The sequence below is a fragment of the Centrocercus urophasianus genome, unplaced genomic scaffold (assembly GCF_019232065.1).
Source record: "Centrocercus urophasianus isolate 14NV4802_14NV808 unplaced genomic scaffold, USGS_Curo_1.0 seq_14, whole genome shotgun sequence".
Taxonomy (NCBI): domain Eukaryota; kingdom Metazoa; phylum Chordata; class Aves; order Galliformes; family Phasianidae; genus Centrocercus; species Centrocercus urophasianus.
This window is the reverse complement of record NW_024884586.1, coordinates 43,697,415-43,717,673: the sequence shown is the minus strand read 5'-3', so window position 1 is coordinate 43,717,673 and position 20,259 is coordinate 43,697,415. Positions and strand designations below refer to the sequence as shown.

The 20,259-nt window shown below is 36.4% G+C and overlaps 1 protein-coding gene across 5 annotated transcripts in view; it reads left to right on the top strand.

Annotated features, from left to right (window-relative positions):
• PPP1R13B (protein phosphatase 1 regulatory subunit 13B) overlaps positions 1–20,259 on the top strand; it is a 62,201-nt gene that overhangs the window by 31,447 nt on the left and 10,495 nt on the right. For 2 of the 5 annotated variants that reach the window (XM_042814970.1, XM_042814968.1), the window contains exons 5-10: positions 12,544–12,645; positions 13,910–14,084; positions 14,432–14,628; positions 15,782–15,946; positions 16,715–16,895; positions 18,648–18,806. In XM_042814970.1, the coding sequence (XP_042670904.1) occupies positions 12,544–12,645; positions 13,910–14,084; positions 14,432–14,628; positions 15,782–15,946; positions 16,715–16,895; positions 18,648–18,806 (979 nt within the window). The remainder of the gene's footprint in view (positions 1–12,543; positions 12,646–13,909; positions 14,085–14,431; positions 14,629–15,781; positions 15,947–16,714; positions 16,896–18,647; positions 18,807–20,259) is intronic. The other 3 variants (XM_042814969.1, XM_042814972.1, XM_042814971.1) reach the window with 3 other exon arrangements.

Here is a 20,259-nt window from a genome sequence, read left to right as displayed (position 1 = left end):
AAAACTCAGATTTTTCAATTATGCTAAGTTTGAAATTGGAGGGGGAGGGGGAAAAAAGCGGTGGCTGCAGGATCAAGGATTTAATCAGCTTACACTTACGTAATGCATTAGGCTTATTCATTGTTACTGGACTGCTGAATGTTAGACTAGCCCTAAAATCAATGCAAACCAATGCAACGTTGAAGACAGCTCAAACATTATCAAGTGTTCTTCATTGAGGTATATTTGTGTTACTGTATGTATTGTTTTAATGATGAAATGGTTGATTTTTATTTAATATCTAGATAAAGCTGAAAGTGTGGCATGCACAGAGAACTTCTAGATACATGTTTGCTTTTGTGTTTGAATCAATAGTCGTGGAAAAAAAGTGATATGCAATCTGTCTGGAATTCACTTTGGATAATTGTATGAATTGGCATTTTGTCATGTAGTGTTTTTACTGTTCTTTGAAACTATGTGCATGGTCAGCAATTATTTAAATAATGGGGAGCTTAAAATCACAAGCTTATTTAAATGAACAAATTTTATCAGATTATCTTCCAAATAAAGATTTAATGTTAAAAATAGAATGGGTAAGGTCTCTTCGGACTGTGAAACGCACCGTAAAAAGAATATGTATCAGTAAGTGTTGGTCTGAGAGCTTTGCATTTGCAGAACAAAGTGAGATTGTATAAACTTGAGTGTTTCTCCCTGAGGTGACTTCTTCCTGAGTTTGCTTTCATTGACAACTTCTGGAAGTGGAACTATTCTGTAATTTGGGTCTGATCTCTTTCTACCGCTGTCCTGGAGATATGCGTATGTGGAGATAAGACTTACAAAACCAAACATTTTCCTTTTCCAAGGAGATTGGACAGTGTCTCAAAGAGAGATTCACTTCTCTAAGAACGGCTCCCTGTCCATTTCTTTTGCATACGTAACTGAGTCAGTGTGATTTGGACATGAGTTGTAAAAAGGGAAATTCTAATTAAAGATTGGTGAAAATGTTTTCTTAATGTGAACAGTTGGTCTTTGGAACAGAGTGCCCAGAGTCTGTGGAATTTGCATCCTGCTAGAGGTTCAGAACTTACTCTGATTAGGTCGTGAGCAAGCAGAGCAGCTCTCAGTAGGGGTCGTTGAACCAAGTTACTTCCATAGGTTTCTTTCTACATAAATTAATTTCTGATTTGATGATGCACAGTATGCTGATGCTGCAAGTGGCCTCTACTGTTCAGTCATTTCTCACTTGCTATCAGTGGCCATGAAATAGTGATCATACAGTGCTAGGTGTTATTTTCTTCCAGACGTCTTCACGTTATCCAAGGATCATTCCATAGGAATGACAGTGGTCTGAGCACAATGGGAAAGAACAAATATAGTTGTAGCCACTGGAGGTCAGTGGTACACAGGAGAGGGACTGGGAGCCATCCAATGTGGTGCAGCTGCCCCATCGTCGGTGGGAAAAATACATTGTAGCCTTACTAGAAGGAAGTCCTGGAAAGAGGACTGACCGAATGATAACAGTTGTCCAGACATAAAGGTGATCAGATTACTAAGCTGTTTGTTACACATAATTACTTGAAGTTCCTCATTTGAAATGTTAAAGGATAAAGAGCTTAGTCTGCTATTCAAATCTGAGCTACAAATACAACTTATCTACGCTTCTAAGTATTAAGTAGTTTCTGTTAGTAACATTTAACAGTGTACTTGGAAGAGGCTGCCATTCACATAAGACAAGTTTTAATGATGTTTGTTTAAAAAGAGCTAATTACAGTGTCAGTCTTAGAAATCTAGATCCTTTCATGGGTCTCAGCTGTAAGTCTAAAGAAGGAATTTCATTAAAAGACGACAGAAGGAATTCTAGCAATTTGTAGGGATTTTTATTTTCCTGAGGAAACTTTCTTGCAGGCTTCGTGGAACGTTTTGATCATATAAAAATCTACTAATTAAATAAAATCCGTATCTTCCCAGTTTTTGCTGCAATTTTGTATGTTACATCTTGTAAGGAGCCAAGACTATCATATCTGCCACTTTCACTAAGAGAGTTCACAGGTCTGAAGCATACATTCCTGAAGTTCTCTTTACTCCTCGGTGAGGGGAGCCTTGCTGCACCTTCTGTGCAGACATCTAATTCAAGCTGTTAGTCAGTTTAATAGATTTAATGACAAACTGTCTGAGGAGAATCCAAATTCATCTAATGCATTTCCCAAAATGCTTGCTCTATCTTTCTCTTCAAAAATAGAAAAACTAATACAACTAAAGAACTTGAGGGAAAAAAAATAAATTAGTAGGGAAGAAATTACAGTCCAAAGCTAATGTTGATGCAAACAACTAGCTCTTGAATTCTTGCTGAACTAGAAATCCCAGTCTCTTCACACCTCAATAAAGAATAGTTTATGTAGGGCAACATCTCTACAAGATTAGTAATTGTGTTTCCTAATAGAAAGAATTTCTCTGAAACTATAGGGAATTCAGATGTTCCTGACCTTTTATCTCACTCGGAGTCCTTTTGTAAACATTTTAGGCAAAATCACATAATTCTGGGATTTTAAATGCCTTGAATAATGTTTGGATATGTTCTACGATTTCTCAAATACATTTCAGTTCATAATGGACAAAATTACCAGATGCTTTCATTTTATGAGAATGATCACATTTGACTTACTCTGTGATCATTTTTCTATTGTAATTGTAATAGTTTATGACTAATAACCTAATACATAATTTGTTTTGACAAGTCTAAAGAAAATTTATTGGGAACAGGAAACACGCTTTGTACTCAACTTGGAAAAAAGCATTGCAAAGGAACTAGTTTCTTCCATGCTTTCTGCATGTATGTACATAATTTTTAATCTATAGATTTAGATACCAAGAAGTCTACCTAGAGGTCTACAGATATCTGAGATGCTCATAAGTACTTTTTATTTACTTTTTTTTCTGTGTGTATGTATGTATTCATATTACCTTTTCTTGTTTGTCTGTTATCTCCTCATCCATCTAAATTCCATTCAACTCTTTGTTCCCCTTCTTTTCTCTAGTATTGGGGATTGGTAGTGTTCACTGGCTTTTGTAGTTCTGCTGCTCTCCTGGGCACCAAAAGATAGTTCTGCTCATCAAGTATTGCTGTTCTTTCCCAGTCTTTACGCTGACAATTCAAATTTTAATGTCTTTTTAAATGGTTGTATTTTTTGAAGTCACATTTGTGTAATTTTTAGTTAAACTAAATAACTTGATAATAAGTTATTGTAAGGAAAATGGGACTTGTCCTCTCCTTTATTTCTGTAGTTCCTTACAGAAGACAGGTTATGAAAGTCACTGTGCCAGCAAAGAGCTCTAAGAGCTTTAGCTGTTAAAACTTTAGAGTTTAGCTTGTCCCTCCATCTCCAAACAGATTTCACTTCTTTTGTCTCTTTCATTAGACGTGTTATCTGCAGATGGTGTTTTCCACAGTCTTTGTATGTGATGGCTTTTTGTTGTGTGCATGTGTACGAGTGCAATTTGTGTGTATGCAGTGGAACTCTGGCCTCCTTTCTCTGACACACCTTTAAATGTTCATTTACGGATTCATTTAGTTTCCTGTCCATCAAGCCTTTTGGACACGTAATACACCTACTTCCCACCCATATGGATTTCCCAAGCAAGAGAATTATTCCATTCCTCTGTCTCTGCAACGGCCTCGCGATCCAATTGTAGTTAGGTTTGTTCCCCCTGCAGTCTTCCTCACATCAAAGTGCAGAAAATGAAAGTCCCTGTGGCTAATTTAGGAGCAAGGGAGTTCAACTTGTTTTTCTTCTCTTATTCTTACTGGATGATTCTACTCTATAGCTCATACCTTTCCTTTCTTGCTAAAAATAAGCTTGCTCTTTGTGCAGCTGGAATATTCACAACATCTTGCTTTGACGTACAGTTCTTCAGTGTCCTTATGGAGATCCATTTGGCTGGATCTCTTGTGTAAGTGCACTGAATCATACTTGAATTCTTTTCTTGAAAGAATGAAGAGAGAGTGAACTTGCATACCATTCCTGACTTTTATAAGGTAAATTACAGTTTTTTATGTTTTCCTTTTTTGGAAGTTATAATTTTTAGAGACATTAGCAATTGGTAATGGGGGTGTAGTATTTCTTTCCTTAAGTCTACATTTTGTCTTTCTGCAGACTTCTCTGATGTGCAGCTTCTTGATGTATGCTATTATGCACATGCTTTAGCTTTATTGCTGGCTCACATATTTATCTTTCTGCATGCAAGATTTAATAAAAAGCCAGAGTGTGTAGGGAAGAGCATTTTAGCAAACACAAGGAGAGTTATTTACGTGAGACTGTCAAATCTATTTTGACTACACTGTTTGCCTTCTTATTCTAGGCAGTCTCCGTTAATAAAGACGCTGTTAAATTTCATCTGGCATGATTTTCTGTCCTTTTTCACAGTAAAATTAAACACAAGAAGTAGTGATTTTCCTGATCTTTCTGGTGTTCAGTTTTTGCACTCAGTAGTACTACTAAAATAGAAATCGAGTAAATATTTTGTTGTCTTCTTAAAGCAAAGCTGCCTGTATTCTTACATTTTTCAGTTGAACTGAAAGAAATGTGTATTGCTCAACATTTTCCATTGAATATGAAAAGTGCAATGAATCAAGCTGATTGTAGCTGACAGCTGGCTTGATCTTGCACTGATTAGGTCTTTCACTGCTGGCTAAATCCACTAGCCTTTTCCGTTAGCTGACTGTTGATGAATGCAGAGAGACGGTTTTTCATATTGATAAAGAATCGGGGAAACATATATCTCATATGGAATAAGATTAAAAAATATCCTACCTCCCATTGATTGCATCGAAGCAAAAAGCCATGCTGGAACCCCTAAGATGTGTATAGTAGTTGACTCGCCTTATTCATGTTGAACAGTTAAACAATTAGTGTGGACAGGAAATAACAGAAATATGGAGTTGGAGCATGCTGAAGCAACACACGTGCTTACTGCTGACGGGCAATGCTGCAAAATAAAGATGTGCTCTCTTACAATTACATGGGAAAATAGCAAACAGGTAATTAATTACTTTTCCTAAGTTTTACACTTTAGAGCATGCTATTTAAATACTGTATGGCTTTCACGCTTGAGTTTAAATGACTTTGAATTTCATTAGCACTTGAACAGAACATGGACCATTTGTGTTTTGTAACTCCTTATCTCTGAAATGAAATTCTGAGTAAATCAGATTTTGATAGATGAATTTAGTGTCATAGTTAAGTTACAAGACCTTATGAAAACTATTTACGGTCAACTTTTGTTTTCAGCCTTTTTGCTGTTCTGCCTTTTCTTAGCTGTTCTGTCCAGAATAGAGAACAGTCTCACCTAGGAGATTTCTAAGAAATATGAGCAAACAGTAGTAAACATGAGAAATCTGGAGTCTGTGGCTCATGCTAAGCAGACTTTAAACCCATATTAAATAGAATGACCTATTTCTATCAGCAAGTTGGAGAAATTGTTAACAATGTATTTTAGGTTAAAGTGTGAGGTTAAGGTTTTATCAAATATAGATAATGTGAGATTTTTCATCAAATAATGATGTAGTTGAAGAATTTTTATCAGTTCTAAGAAACAGTTTGTTCATTTGCTGAAAAAAAATTACTGTTTTGTCACAAAATCTAAGTAAAGTAACGAGATGACTTTTGTGATATGAATTTCGAGATTATTTTATTATCAGGAGATAGCACATGGTGGTTGTATTTTTCTTTAATTCCCAATATTCTGGTTGCCTTTCCTGGGTTTAATTAGCTTGTTCATTTCCATTAGGCTAAAAAGGCATATGCTCTTGTCATTGGATTCTTTAAAATGGATTTCTGCTATCGGCATGTTTCTGACCCAATTAGAAAAATGCCAGGCGGAGCTGTGGCTGAAGCCGTTAAACTGGAAATAATGTCATCCATGTTGAGACCAGCAGAAAGCCTACTTTAATAAAAGCATGCTTTATTTGTCTATTTATGCATGAATTTTCACACAAGTTCTTAAAGTCGCCTGTGTTACGCATTGCACTAGAATTAAGCTTTATGGAAAACACACATGCATTTCCTCCAAGCTGTACTGGATACAGAACTATTACCATAAATTGCCATATCTTCCTGTTGTTCCTGCTGTTCTTCTGAGGACAGGTACCAGTAGCATGCAACGGCTATGCTTATCAGAAATCTCTAAAGATTTAACTGAGCAAGTGAAAGCATCCTCTAATTAGCTATGTTAATTTGAATGAAGGTTAGGACAAGAAGTTATGTGTGACTGATGGGCTTCTGCTGTTTCTGTTGAAGTTAGCATGGAAGAATTAAGAAATATTTTGACAGATTCAGCATGTAGAGGAGGCCATTATTTTCTTTCTTTCCGGCTTTGGTAGCCTGGTATCTGAGCAGACAGAGCTGGAGTTCTTCCTTTCCTTTAAAGGCAGAACAGAAAGGAAGGTGCAGGACTGGGCTACTGCTACTGGGCTACTGGGATGAGAGCTCCCTACTTCGGGAAGGCTGAGATTTCTCAGTGTCTTCAATCCCAGTCTGGAATTGACTGGCTGGGGAGCACACCAATTTGTTCATTTTACAGGTATCAGTCTGCTGTGTTCTGAAGGAATGGTCGTTTATGTAATACATTCCACTTCCTGCTAAGTCTCAGACCTGCCAGTTCTGTTTTTATCACACGACTGCATTGGTTTGGCAGCTCTATAAATTTCCAGTCTGTAGGACTAGAATTGGTATTGCCCTATGTAGGAATAGCTACCTGAAAATGAAGTAGATTATGGAAAGCTGAATCTTTCATGTGTTATAAATGAGAGTTTTTAATTTTCATTTCTATGTAGGCATTTAAAGTCTTCTCAGGAGCAACTTGCAGTACCTTTAGAATTTGTTGTCTTCCCTTATTAGGGAGTAGTGCTTTCTTTTCACCATGGCAAAGTTGTGTGCCTCAGTGGTGAATCCCGTATGGGTAATAAATTCTTGAAATCAAGGCCCCAAAGGATTTGCTGCTTCTAATTCAGTTCTGATCTTGTGCTTTTTCTGTTTTATTTTTTTTCCCCTGCTATCTCTGGCTTTTGATGTGCTGATATTGTCCCAGCCATGGTAAAGAGTGTTTTCTTTCACACACCATCCTGAGGTCCAAGGCAGAAGCCAGGATGCAGACTTCCTCACCCCCCTGCGTACAGGCTGATGACATTTTATCTGGGCTATGTTGGATCTTGACAACTGGTGATTTAACCTCAGAATCATCTCTGACCATGAGAAGCATTAAAAATGGGGAGAAAGATGGACGTGAATACTAAAACAGTAGTAGTAGAGTACAGAATAAGAACAGAGGTAGTAGAAGTACATTGCAGGAAGAAGGCTAGAAAGCAGGTGATAAAGTTCATTGCACATGATTCATTGTGCAAGAATATCCATTGGAGAAGGTAGATTGTGTTCAGTTTCGAGAGGTTTGAACCTACAGTCTGTAGTGCAGAGCTTTGGGAAGGGAGATGTGTGAGAGATGGGTGTGAACACTTACCTATTCCTTTCCTCTCCTTAAGATAAGGGAAGATAATGACATGGTGGTTCTTGCTAACCTAGGGAAAGATCTGTGGAGACGGTGTGCAGGAAATGGTTGATAAATGCTTGTGTTGATTGGGTTTTCTTTTTCAGTTAATTGGTTGAATTATGTTCTATGCTGGCTATTTGAGTAGCTAGGCATTGCCAAACCTAATCATGAGATTGCCAGTCAGTATGGTGCCTGTAAAGCTTTGGAGTATTTGTTGTTTTGCTTTTTCTGTGTTTTTCTGAAAACACAGCATTCTCAGGTATGGGTTTGGTGGACTTTTTTTCATGTTATTTTCAGAGTAGTTTTGTTTTTATAAATGCAAACTTAAAAAATCAAAGTATTTTTATGGCTCAGGCAGCGAGACAGAGAAGTGCACAAAATCAAACCACATCCACATCACCTTTCTAAAAAATATTTTTTGAAAGGTCAGTTCCCATAGCTTTTTGATTTCCCTTAGAAGATTAACTTTGGATGGAAATAAAAACAAAAAAACTTTTGGGATCTGCCTTTATGCTTTGAATGTCTGACTAAATACATTCTGATTGTCAAGAAATTAATTTGAGTTCAGATGCAATTTTTCTTTTACTGTTGTGGCTTTCCAGGGAGCATACCTTTTCCTCTTTGCTCAGAAGCATGTAGACTGAGTAAAGAGAGACTGAGGAGTTTGTGGTGATAGACAGAACAGCATTGTGTGAGGACAGAAATAAAGGAAGGAGGATCAAAAAAATGAGCTTTCAGAGTGACAAGGCTAATGTGCAGAATTCATTATTAGGAGATTCTTCCTCTTAATTAAATATCTAAGGAATGACTTGCTTTGAGGCTGCTTATAATCTGGCTTCCAAACTATTTAATTACTACTGTTCCATTCATCTCACCTGTCCCGAAAATATTAATCATCAAATGGTAACATACTGGCTTGTAGAGGAGGATAATGCCAGATGCTGAAACTGCAGTTCATTACAAATTCTCTCTCTCATCGTAACTTTTTAAAGCGACATGCTAAATAAAATAAAGACAGTATTTTTTTTGAGATTTCTGTTGATCCTAAGAAATTATGGAATATAAGTGTACTGCATTTTTGTCTGAAACATATGTAATAACACCTCTGTGCCTAATAACGCAGTGTTTGCTCAACAGGATTTTATTAAGGTGTTCATCTCTATGTGTAAGTGCTTCTGTGAATCAATGAAAAGAAATTTACAAATCAGCAAAATTGTCTCCTTTGATGTATCACCGCGTAGCAAATGAATCTGTGGAATCTGTAGGAGTAGATATTTGCAGTGGCTGTTTGGTACGTCCTTTAGAAGGCAGTTCTGTGGGAGGTAGGTTCCTGTTGCTGCAGGAAAAAGGAGGAGGTCTGACTTTAAATGTAATAGGCTTATGTTTGTTATGAAAGGTGAGTCACTTCATGTATGAAATTGTTAATGACTGGTATGAACGCTGCAAACTTAAGAAACTGAGGAACCAACAACCTTGTTAAGGAACTGAGAAAGTACACTGATCCCTTTGCCTTGCATTATATGGGGCTCTGAAGAAAGGACTGGGACTGACTCTTTGCAGCAGCAGTGTTTGCATACAGCTTGTTAGAAGCCGACTCAACTAACATGAGATGTTCAAAACAAATTGATTCAAATAGATCTCTGCAAGAGAAAGATTCGCTCATTTTCATACTTTTTCAAAAATGATGCTGTCCTCTTTTGGAGACCTGAAATCAGCTCCAGTCTTTCTGAAAATAACTGACTTGATGTTGAAGAGGAATTCTGCTTGATCTGTTAACTATCATGTGGATGAAAAAGAAGAAACTCAGAGTGAAGCTACAGGTTTAAAACTTTGTTTCCTCAAATGTTTATTCTTATCTTTACTAGATGTAGTATAGTTATTTAAAATGGAAAGAACAAGTGTTGTTGTATTCAGTGAGGTAAACATAAAAAGATTCTCATAGGACATTTACATGTAAGTGGTTAATTATCAGTGTTTCTCATGCTTTGCTCTGTATAAAAGTTAGTTTTAGACATTCCATTTTCTAAACAGAATATTTTCCTACAGTTCATAGCTTCTTTAAGAAGCTAGTATTAACATTCATCTTGTAATTTTTCTTCTATTTTACATAATACAAAGTGATGCAGTACTTTATTCAAGCATTGTCAAATGGACTTTCAGATATGCTTCTTTAAAGCAGTAACAATCCTGAGCTTTTAGATCAAGCTAGTTTTTGTTTCTGGTGGTTTTACAAACCATTCCTTAATGTCATTGTACACTGAGGGTTACACATCTCACTTAGGAAATCTGTAATTTTTACTCAGTAAAATGGCTTTCTTTCCTTGAAAAATGTTTGATCATTACACAGGTGTCCCACTTCTTCAGTCTGGACATATTTTTAAACAAGATTTCTTTGCAGGAAGGAGCATCTATTTCTTGGACAGTACTGAAAAGTACTAACGCAAGCAGAAATAGAATGAGTTCTCAGTGTAAACTCAAACTGATAATCAAAGCAGAAAAGAAAGAAGCACTGGGAATACTTTTCCCAGTGATAGAAAGATAGGCACAACTTGCATCAGACTATTTTTGAAACCATATTTGTGATGGAAAAATGCTTCCTTTTTTTCTCCACTGTTTCTTTTAAAATCAGTGATCCAGTAGACTTCAGCCCATTCTGAGCCCCATTTAAGACTTACGTATGGAGTCCACTGGAGGTTTATGTTCTTTTGGTGAAAGACCATGCCAAAGGAATGCAGCAGAGCATGAATACGTCCTAGGAGCAGCGTCTGGCTTTCCTATGCTACTTTAGTTTCTCAAGTGGTTTTGTTTGAGGGATGGCACTTGAAAAAATTTCCTTGTTTTCTTACCCATTTCAAGCCTTTCTGTCTGTAATTAAAAGTGAAATATTTCTCTGATATATTAGGTGGTGAACACAAGTGCACGCATGTTATTTGGCTTTAGAGAATGTTGTGAAAGATTCTTCTCTCGTAAGTAATGCTAGTAGTAGAAGAAAACAACAAAAACAGGCACTACTGAGTTCAGTCTTTTTTTAAACTGCTGTATTCACTCAGTGTTGAAATAGAAAATACTAATTGGAGTTCTATTTTTGTTTCCTTTTTTTCCTCTCAGTCTGTAAAACTTCTAGACTGTGTTCCATTTTGTAAGCAATCACTTGAAGAGTTTCATTTCTCAATATATCCAAAACATTTAATTCTTTTTACTTTTTTAACATTGCATTGACTATAATGAAGATAGGAAATCATGGAATTTTAACTTAGTTCTCTAATAGCATAGCCTTGTAGCTTGGCGAAGGTGCTGCATTATTTATTACAATGCACTAATCTGTTTTTTTGCAATGATCCAATCACCTGACCAAATTCTGTGTACTATCTTCAAGATAGTTTTTTTGAACTTTCCAACTTTGGGATGTAATTTTTCAAAGGCTGAAATTCTCTTTCAGGAAAAAAATCTTCATTTCTTAAGATTGTGGCTTTTTAATTTATTACTGTTTTTATTCTGAGTAGCAAAGCAGGTATTTGCAAGTGCCACTTTCTGTAATTTGTCTTATTACACCGTACATTTTTGTGATTGCATGGTGAAAAAAGAGGTTGGAATAATTTAATGTATGGATTTAAATCAGTTATGTTTGTCAGCGAAACAGTGAACATTAGCAATGTGATCAGTTTTAAAAACGTATAACAGGGTCTCACACACTGGCATTGCATTATGTAGACTTCAAATAATTGTCAGTAATGCCTCTCTACTTTGATTTGTTGCAAATAAATTATTAGTTTTGAAATGCAAAAAGGTGATAAGGCTCCATTAATATCTATGGCCTTCCCTAAAATGCCTTGAATGTTTACAATGTAGAAAGATCAGAGATTCCTCATACATTTTTATGTAATTGCCTACTGTCCTTCTTGTTCCTAAAATGAAGCTTTTAAATAATCTCTTTGTCACCAGAATTCAGATTTGCCAGTGTTAAATTTTCATGTAACTTTTTCTTTCCTCTGTGAGTTTGGGCTTTCTCTAAATCTTGCCTCAGTAACAAAACTGCTGTCATTGATTATAAGCATTTCTTTCCCTTTTTTAAACCATGAAGATCTCTAGCACACATTTAACTGATCCCAGAGCAGAACAGCATGCCCTGCCATTTTATAACCTTTATTTGAAATCCTCCTGTTGAGCTCCCAGCAAGACTTCTTGTCTGGGACAGCCATTCTTCTTGGTCTGTCAGACTAAGATTAGCAGCAAAACGCATCCTGATGTCTTTACACTAAGGCCATACAGAGAGTCTTTCTTGGGGGATCTGAGGCTGGGGCCTTGTCTCTTTAATCAGGCTCTGCTCAGGCATCGGAAGTGAATCACCTTCACTTCACTTCACGTTGCACAAACTGTTTTTCACAGTTTCTTATCTTAAATACTCCAGCTTTGCCCAGAGAAGCTGTGGATGCGAGATCCCTGCAAGCATTGCAGGCCAGGCTGGCTGGGGCTTTGGGCAACCTGGTCTATAGGATGGTGTCCCTGCCCATGGCAGAGCAGTCAGAAGTAGATAATCTTTAAAGTCCCTTCCAACTCAAGCCATACTGGGATTCTGTGAAATTTTGATGTGTGCTTCAGGACAGCCTTTAACTACATGTTTTCATGTGTACTTGTAGGTAAATAATGCTATCCACCAGTTAAAGCAGCCAAGGCACTTACACTGAAAATGGTAGGAAAGAAGATTCAGGTTCCAATTTCTGTTTAGTATACCTGCTTACATGTCTGTTACAGTACGTGCAGTATCAGCAAATGCCAATTTTACACATCATCTTAGGAAAGTTAAATGTAAGATGAGAACCTTTTTCTGTGCTTTGTTTCTTAGTGTTCCCTTTCCTCTGCTTTTCTACTTACTGCTTTTTTTGCTCTGAGGTTCCTTATTCCCTAATAGATATCTGTCATTTTTAGTCCTCTGAGAGCTTGGAATGAGGCATTAGCCTCCTCTGTTGAGGAAAATTCTAGTGTCAGAACATTGCATGTATTGACGTAACATTTTTTGGTCTGCAGGTTGGGAATCCACGCGTTGAGCTCACTCTTTCTGAACTTCAAGATATGGCTGCTCGACAACAACAGCAGATTGAAAACCAGCAGCAAATGTTGGTTGCTAAGGTAATTAACAGCAAACAAAATATGGAGACTTGTAACAAATCTAATTTACTTAAACATAAGCAAACATAAGTCTACTTGGATATGGAAAATGCACTAATTCATTTTACATAAGTTAAAGGAGCTTGAGAAATCTGTTGTTTTGCCAAGTTAATTTTAGCTAGGCAATGTAAAAACATTTCACTGTAAATGATAGCATGTCAAATGATAATGTGTCAAGCCAATAGTTATGTATCTTGGTAAAAATATTGCTAGATTCTACATCTTTCTGTTTTGTGATCTCTGGCAGACTGCACTTGACTGTGCTCATCTCTACTAGCTCATTCACCTTAGTATAGTACCAGGTGTGAGATACCATTTCATATATATTCATCTATTATGTTTCCAGAATCTATGAGATGTGAGAATCTGAGTAGATTTTCGGAGTGGGGAGTGACTTTAATGTTTTTGACGTAGTTCAGGTAGTACAAAATGCCATGTGCCTTGGATGCTTGGAGTACAATGCAGCATCTTTTGAAAGGAATCAATGTAACAATTCCGTTGTTCTTGTTTTTAATGAAACTAATACAGGAAACAGAAATATTTCCATTATGTGACCAATGAAAGGACTGTTATTTAGATCTGAAACATTATCTTTCAGTAGATCAGCTTGTTTAGACTCATCTGTTGGGTGTATTTTGTATACTTTCACAGAATGGCCAGGGTTGGAAGGGACCTCAAGGATCATGAATCTCCAACCCCCTGCCATATGCAGGGCCACCAGCCTCCTCGTTTAATACTAGTCCAGGCTGCCCAGGGCCCCATCCAACCTGGCCTTGAACACATTCAGAGACAGAGCATAAATTTCACATTTTGTGAAGCTTCATAACAGTTATGGAAAGTTCCTTTTGCTACAGCAGGAAAAGGGTTAATAGCAGCCAAAACCAAATGCCAGAGGACAGATGGTTGTGTCTGATGGTTCAGGCCAGGGCTTCTTTTGCATGTATATGTAAATTTGGTAAATATGTAAATATGTATATTTGGTCTAAAAACTTGTGCATTTCTGTGCTTTAAAACAAGAGTTGAGAGGATTTTTTTCCTCAGGAAGACCGACGTATGTTTTCAGTAGATATAACTTTTTCTGATTTCTGGAAAGCAAGAAACAAATAACAATAAGCAAACACACACAAAAAAACACCAATCATAGTGGTGGGTTTTACTAAGACCATTTTTTTTTAATGTATAAAAGGGTGATAAGTACTTTTTGTCTAAAATCTTCTTCTGTTAGGAACAACGTTTACGTTATCTGAAGCAGCAAGAGCGTCGTCAGCAGCAGTCTGTGTCAGAGAGTGAAAAGCTTCAAAAACTGAAAGAACGCGTTGAAACCCAGGAGACAAAGTTGAAAAAAATCCGTGCCATGAGAGGACAAGTGGACTATAGCAAGATCATGAATGGCAATCTGTGTATGCAGAATTTCTAAGTGTTTTTATTTATTTCATTGTCTGTTCAGTGTATACCTGGTGTAACGGTGTGTATGCTAACAGGATTTCAGATGGGATGTTTATTTGTCATAGAGAGGGTGCCATGCTTCTAGAAAATGTATACTTGGTGTAAATTCCTGTTCAGAACAAGTGATCAGACTAAGTGATCAGTAGCTATTATAAACATCAACAAATTTCCAACACATTGTAAGTTTTTAAATGTTTATACTGTGTTTAAAACTAGCGTGTTGTACTTGCCCAATACTTAAGAGAATTATAAATTAATACTCCCCTCTACTTGTTTTTTATTATTGTCTCATTCATTTTAGCAACTGAAATTGAGCATATAAGTGCCATGTTCCAGGAAAAGCAGCAGGAGCTACAGGCTGCAGTATTGAAAGTGGATCAACTTACCCAGCAACTGGAAGACTTAAGGAAAGGGAAACTGAATGGGTTTCAGTCTTACAATGGACAAGTAACAGGACCTGCAGCAGTGGAATTAAAAAAATTATATCAAGAGCTACAGGTAAGTAACACAGAGACACGATTAAAATGACAGATGTAGATTAAGAAAAGTCATGTTACTGCCATTATGGATAGGCATTTGGTACTGCAGTCTCATAAAACTGGTGTGTTGGGATGTTATTAATGTGTAAGGTCATGGCTATATCAGAAATTAACATGAACTAACATTTTAACAAAATCATCAAAAATACAGGCTGCACTGTGTTCACTTGCTACACTGTAGTACACTGTAGTTGCACAGTATTCCAGTATACACTGTGCTGCTGTCATACATCTTTCTCAAAAAACACTGGTTCATCTCCAGTGTAGTTTTCACGTCAGTAATTAAATATTCATTCACATTGAAGTTTTGTTATTTTTTGGTAGAAAGTTTGCAGAATAATTAATGTGCCAACATATCAGCACTGGAGATTTAAAATTTATTCACATACTCTACTGTGACATGGAAACAGATCTAATATATATTTAGCATTAAGAAATAACTTAAATTTCAAGATAAGTCTAACCATTTCTTTACATGAGCAAACATAACATACCAGATAATCTGTCTCACATTTTCAGAAATTAGGAATATAGGTCCTTTTTTCCTCCTTCAGTTTATAAAAGGTGTATCTGCTTTCCATGTATTTCTAAATGCAAAGATGCTCAATTGATTAAGATTTCTTACTTGTGCTTCATAATGATCCCAGACACGTTTATCAAGACTTAAACTTGCCTCAGGATTTATTTATTTTTTAATATGGAATGATTGCCATTGAAGGCATGAAAAAATGCCAATGGGAATGCAAATAAAATTATTATAAAGGATGTCATGGTTGATGTCATGGTTGATTTAAACTGTAAGGTAAACTATAAAGGTAATTCATCCCCTAATTTGCTGGAAACCTGCTTTGGAGGATTCAGTTTAATTTCCACAGAGAGAGGAAAATCTGCATCTAGTCCTTGCAGTTCAGTTAACTTCCTATCCACTCATCCAAATTTCATCTGGAACTGGAAATTGAATCAATAGCATAATTACTGTCAAAAGTTTTATCCCACTTAACATTTCAGTGATATTCAGTTTGCCACTGTGGCAAAACAAACTAGGTAACAGACAAAATTAAATAACTTTCCTAAAAGTGTGTCTGTATTTATTTGTTTGTTTATTTGTTTAGATTAGGAACAGGCTTAATCAGGAGCAGAACTCCAAGCTCCAGCAGCAGAAAGAACTCTTAAACAAACGTAACATGGAAGTGGCAATGATGGACAAGCGAATCAACGAGCTGCGTGAACGACTATACAAGAAAAAAGTTGAGGCACGTCAAAAAGAAAACATTCCTGTAAGATAAACTATTAAAAGGGCCACACTTTAGTTTATCAGCAGCCTATTAAAACTACATAGACTACATAGCATGTCACTTTTTCCCAGCTAAGTAGCAATCATTTTAAAACTATTTTAAGGTTTTCCACAGATACGAGAAAACTGTTGGACAGAATGTACCTTATTTTTCCTTATGTGACAGACCATACTGTATTAAAATTTATAGTAGCTTAGATCTGTAGAAAAGAAAGCATGATTTTGGGCTGTACTTCAAAGCATAACAGGATAAGAAGGTGGGTTGTCCTTCATTTGTTTGCCATGGAGCAGAAAACTTACAAAAAAATGTGACTGGTCTGATAACATTAGTCCTAATATTTGTCTGAGACTTTGACTAGAAATCAGTTGCAAAGTAGACCATTCCTCTAGAGATCACTTCTGGATTTCCATATGTATTCCCAGCTGCAGATGTTGACTTAAAAAAGAAAATAATAATAATTAAAAAAAAAAAAGATCAATTTGCCCAAGAAGGCAGAATGTAAAGAAACGTTATACAGTAACAGTTTTCCTCATGTCAACTACTGAGAAATTTAATTTTTGAGGAGTTGGTTTTAGGAAATAAAATTTGGTTTTCTAGTTCCATTTTTGATTAGAAGCATTAAGTATAGCAATTTATTTAAAGTGAATTAGCTCCAGTGCATGGTTGTATTTAATTAAATGTAGACCTCCAGTTCATGGATGAATGCCTAAATTAAATGGAAGTTCACGTTTCAATTTCTCTGACTTTTAGTTGAATCGTATTAATGGAACTTCATCACCCCAGTCATCTCTGAGTGCTTCAGGAAGGGTGGCAGCAGTGGGACCCTACATCCAAGTTCCAAGTGCTGGCACTTATGCTGTGCCAGTAGATCCAGTCAAACCACAGACTCTCACCATTGCTTCTAGTGCAACACATGGAAGATCAAAATCTGGTAAGTGTTAATATAAGTATGTAAAATATTTTTTTAAATATAAAAAATATGATAAATATAAAATGCATAAAGTAAATAAAGTACATAAAGTAAATAAATATATTAAGTATTAATATATTAATATACATTGTTTGGAAAGGAGTAATAAGGAAGATTCTGTTTTGGGACAATCTCTATAGCAGTAAAAGTAGAATCATATGTCGTCGGTACTTTTCTCTGGACTGGGCACTGCTCATTTGATATGAGCCATTTTTATTCTGCTCATTAATTTTCCTAAGGAGAAGGAGGGTATTTTCTTTGCAGTTTTACTTTGTGGTACACACACCAATAAAAGGAGTGCATGTTCCTTTACATATTCTGTGAATTAACTGCTCTGTCTTTAATACATTTTTGTGTCTTTGATTATAGTAATGAAATAACTTTGTGGCAAACAATATTATAAACAACTCTTTATGGTATGTTGTTTTTTATCAAGTAAACCAAAGCTACTGAACAAGTAGAAATAATATTAGTTCTCAGAAGGAGACCAAATAGGAAAATGTAATAAGGCTACGTGAGGTATTTGTTCCAACTGAGATAGGAGAATTTGCGCTTACTGAAGCATTTCTGACATGGAATAATGTTAGTATTGATTCTGTTTATTTGTATCTGTTTTCATTAGTAACAGAGCTGTCCCTCCAGAGGCATAACTGATATCCGAAATTGCTTCCCATGTCCCCCATAAATAACCTATTTATTTTGTAAAGTAGAGAACACTTTTTGTTTTATGTTAAGCTGACAAAAGCAGATCGTGACATTTTTGCCTTAAGATTTCATTTTTGTAAAGCATGCTTGTGTGGTCACATCTTAACAAAATCACACTTCTTAAGAAGTGGCTAGCTTCATTTACTTAATACAAATAAATACAATTACTGGTTTATCCAATTCATTGATTTATGTATGAAAATAAACATGCATAATACAAGTAAACATTCATGATCCTATCAATCTTAACCTCAAGACTTGATTTTCATGATCTCTTAGGAGAGATCTGAAAATAAGGTAAGGGATGACCTCTGTAGCAGAGCTTTTGAAATGCTCACACGCATTCCAGTACTTAAAACTGGGCACTCCAGCAAAGTTTGCAGCATGATTCCAAACAGGGAGGAAGACCTGAACCTCCAGCAAAAGCGTGTTTTCTATTGATGTTAGTGATCTGAAGATATCCTCAGTTTGATAGAAATCTAATCTTTGCAATTTTATGGAAAAATCTTAATGATATGGAAGTATTTCATTGTGAGACTAAAAGGGCAGAATTGCAGCTGTGTGGAGTTTGGACGTGTGGATTCTTCTCCTATAAATAGAAGGAACAGTTCATAACTTTAGCTCACCAACAACAAATAGTTCACCTCTTTAAAAATATTAGCTTTGCAAGATACATATTCCTACTTGCAGACTAAATTCACTAGGTTATGATAATCTGTGAATGAGAATTCTTTGATTTTTGTAAAAGTAATTATTCTACCTTAGGACTGACTTTGTGCTTATTATTCTGAGTATACTTGAAGAATGTCCTGTGGTAGATTTATGTAAGGAGAATTATATACTCTCCCAAGAAGAAAAGTGAGATATTTTTTTCCAGCTGTCATGCTTTTATTTGTCATTGTCTCAGTGCTCCTGTTCTGATTTCTCCATTGTCATTGTTATAATTTCTCCACCACTTTTTTTTTTCTTTCTTTTTCTGTGTAACTGGATCTGCCTTGGTGTGTCCAGTAGAAACAGACTGGGGGTGTGTGAAAAAATCTCCAGACACCTGGAAGGTTTCTGATTTAGACATAATAGCGGATCCTATTCTGTCATCTCCCACTTCTCTTCAGTCTGCCGTTCACAATGTCATCCGTCTGGCACCTACTGTCTTTGACACCCAGCACTGTGAGTCCGTAGAAGATCTTTGGCTAGCTAAGAATTCCGTTTTTAATATGGTCATCTGAGCTCTTGCATACAGATGCGTATTAACCAGCATCTTAAGAACCTGTGTTGTGCTATGCAGTCGATGCTGTTGAAGTGTAAAATTGTTTAGATGTTGCTTTTCACCATTGAAGGAAAGGGATTTGCAGCAAATTCATTCTTACAGTACTGCAGTAGTATACTAGAGATGAGTTTTCTTCACTGAAAAAAACTTGGGGAAAAAATGGAGAGAAAAATTGTGGCAATAAATCAGCAAAGCATGTTTTACTGTGTCTCAGATTAGATAGATATAACACATACATGTTTAACTTCACCTATTCTATGCAAAGTTTCTGTGTTGCACCGGCCCCGGAGATGGGATAAAAGCTCAGCTTCTCCAAGTCAGTAGCAAGAATCTTGCTGTCTTCAATAGGATGAAAATGCTATTACTTGGTTTACACTTCACTTGCTGGAGTAAGTATAACGGAACTGGACCTACAATAATTTTTAGGTGAAGTCGGAGAAAGTACACAAGGACTGTTGTGTGTATGTGTGCCACTGACTTACTTATGTAAATAGAAAAGTGTTTGGTGGGAGTTGAAATGCACTGGGTGCTAGGTAGTCTTAAAAGCAGGTAGACAACAGGATGCCTTTGGAAGATAAAATGAAACCTGTTGGTTGAAATGGCTACCAGAGAGCTAAGAGCAGGAACTCGTTAGGACTTGCAAAAGGGTGTTGCCATCAGGTGGCTAAGTGTGTCTGGGAGCAGCTCAGCCAAACCAAGGCCAGAAGGCAGTTGCTGTTTGGTTGCCTCTTGAGCACCTATCACAACCTCTGGCACAGTGCACTGCAACTGGAAATTGCAACAGCAGCTTGGTAAAGTGCGTGAGATCAAGCTGGAGTTGTGGGAGTTTCTGAAAGAGCACTCATAGGAAATGCATGCTAATTGCAAGTCTGGCAGATTGTAATGTGAAGGATGTGAAGATGGGAACAGTTACATTCAGATGTTCATATATGTAAGAACAAAAGAGAGAAGTCAGAGGAGAGTGAGTCTGAATTTATTTACAGTCTGTTACTTCAGAATTCAGGGATGATCCTATCTGGAAAGAGAAGGATTACAAAAGTATTTTGTGTAACTGTCTTTCTAGCAGAGTATGAGCTTGTATATGCGGGTAAGATAATTAAATTCATGAGGATTTTTGCTGTTGTTTCTCTAAGTGCTAAGTTTAGGGCTAAGGATGCTTACTACAATTATGGAGTGTTTTGTATAGTAAGATAGAATTTTTAAAATTGCCATTATTCAGGGTAAAAGGGTTTAGACAGGCTTATCTTTTGGTCTGGCTCTTGATAACCAGATGGGTGGTATAAAACAAAGAAACAACAACAAGAAACTAAAGAACCCAACAGGTTGTGTTCCTGGATACTGCACTGCATCACT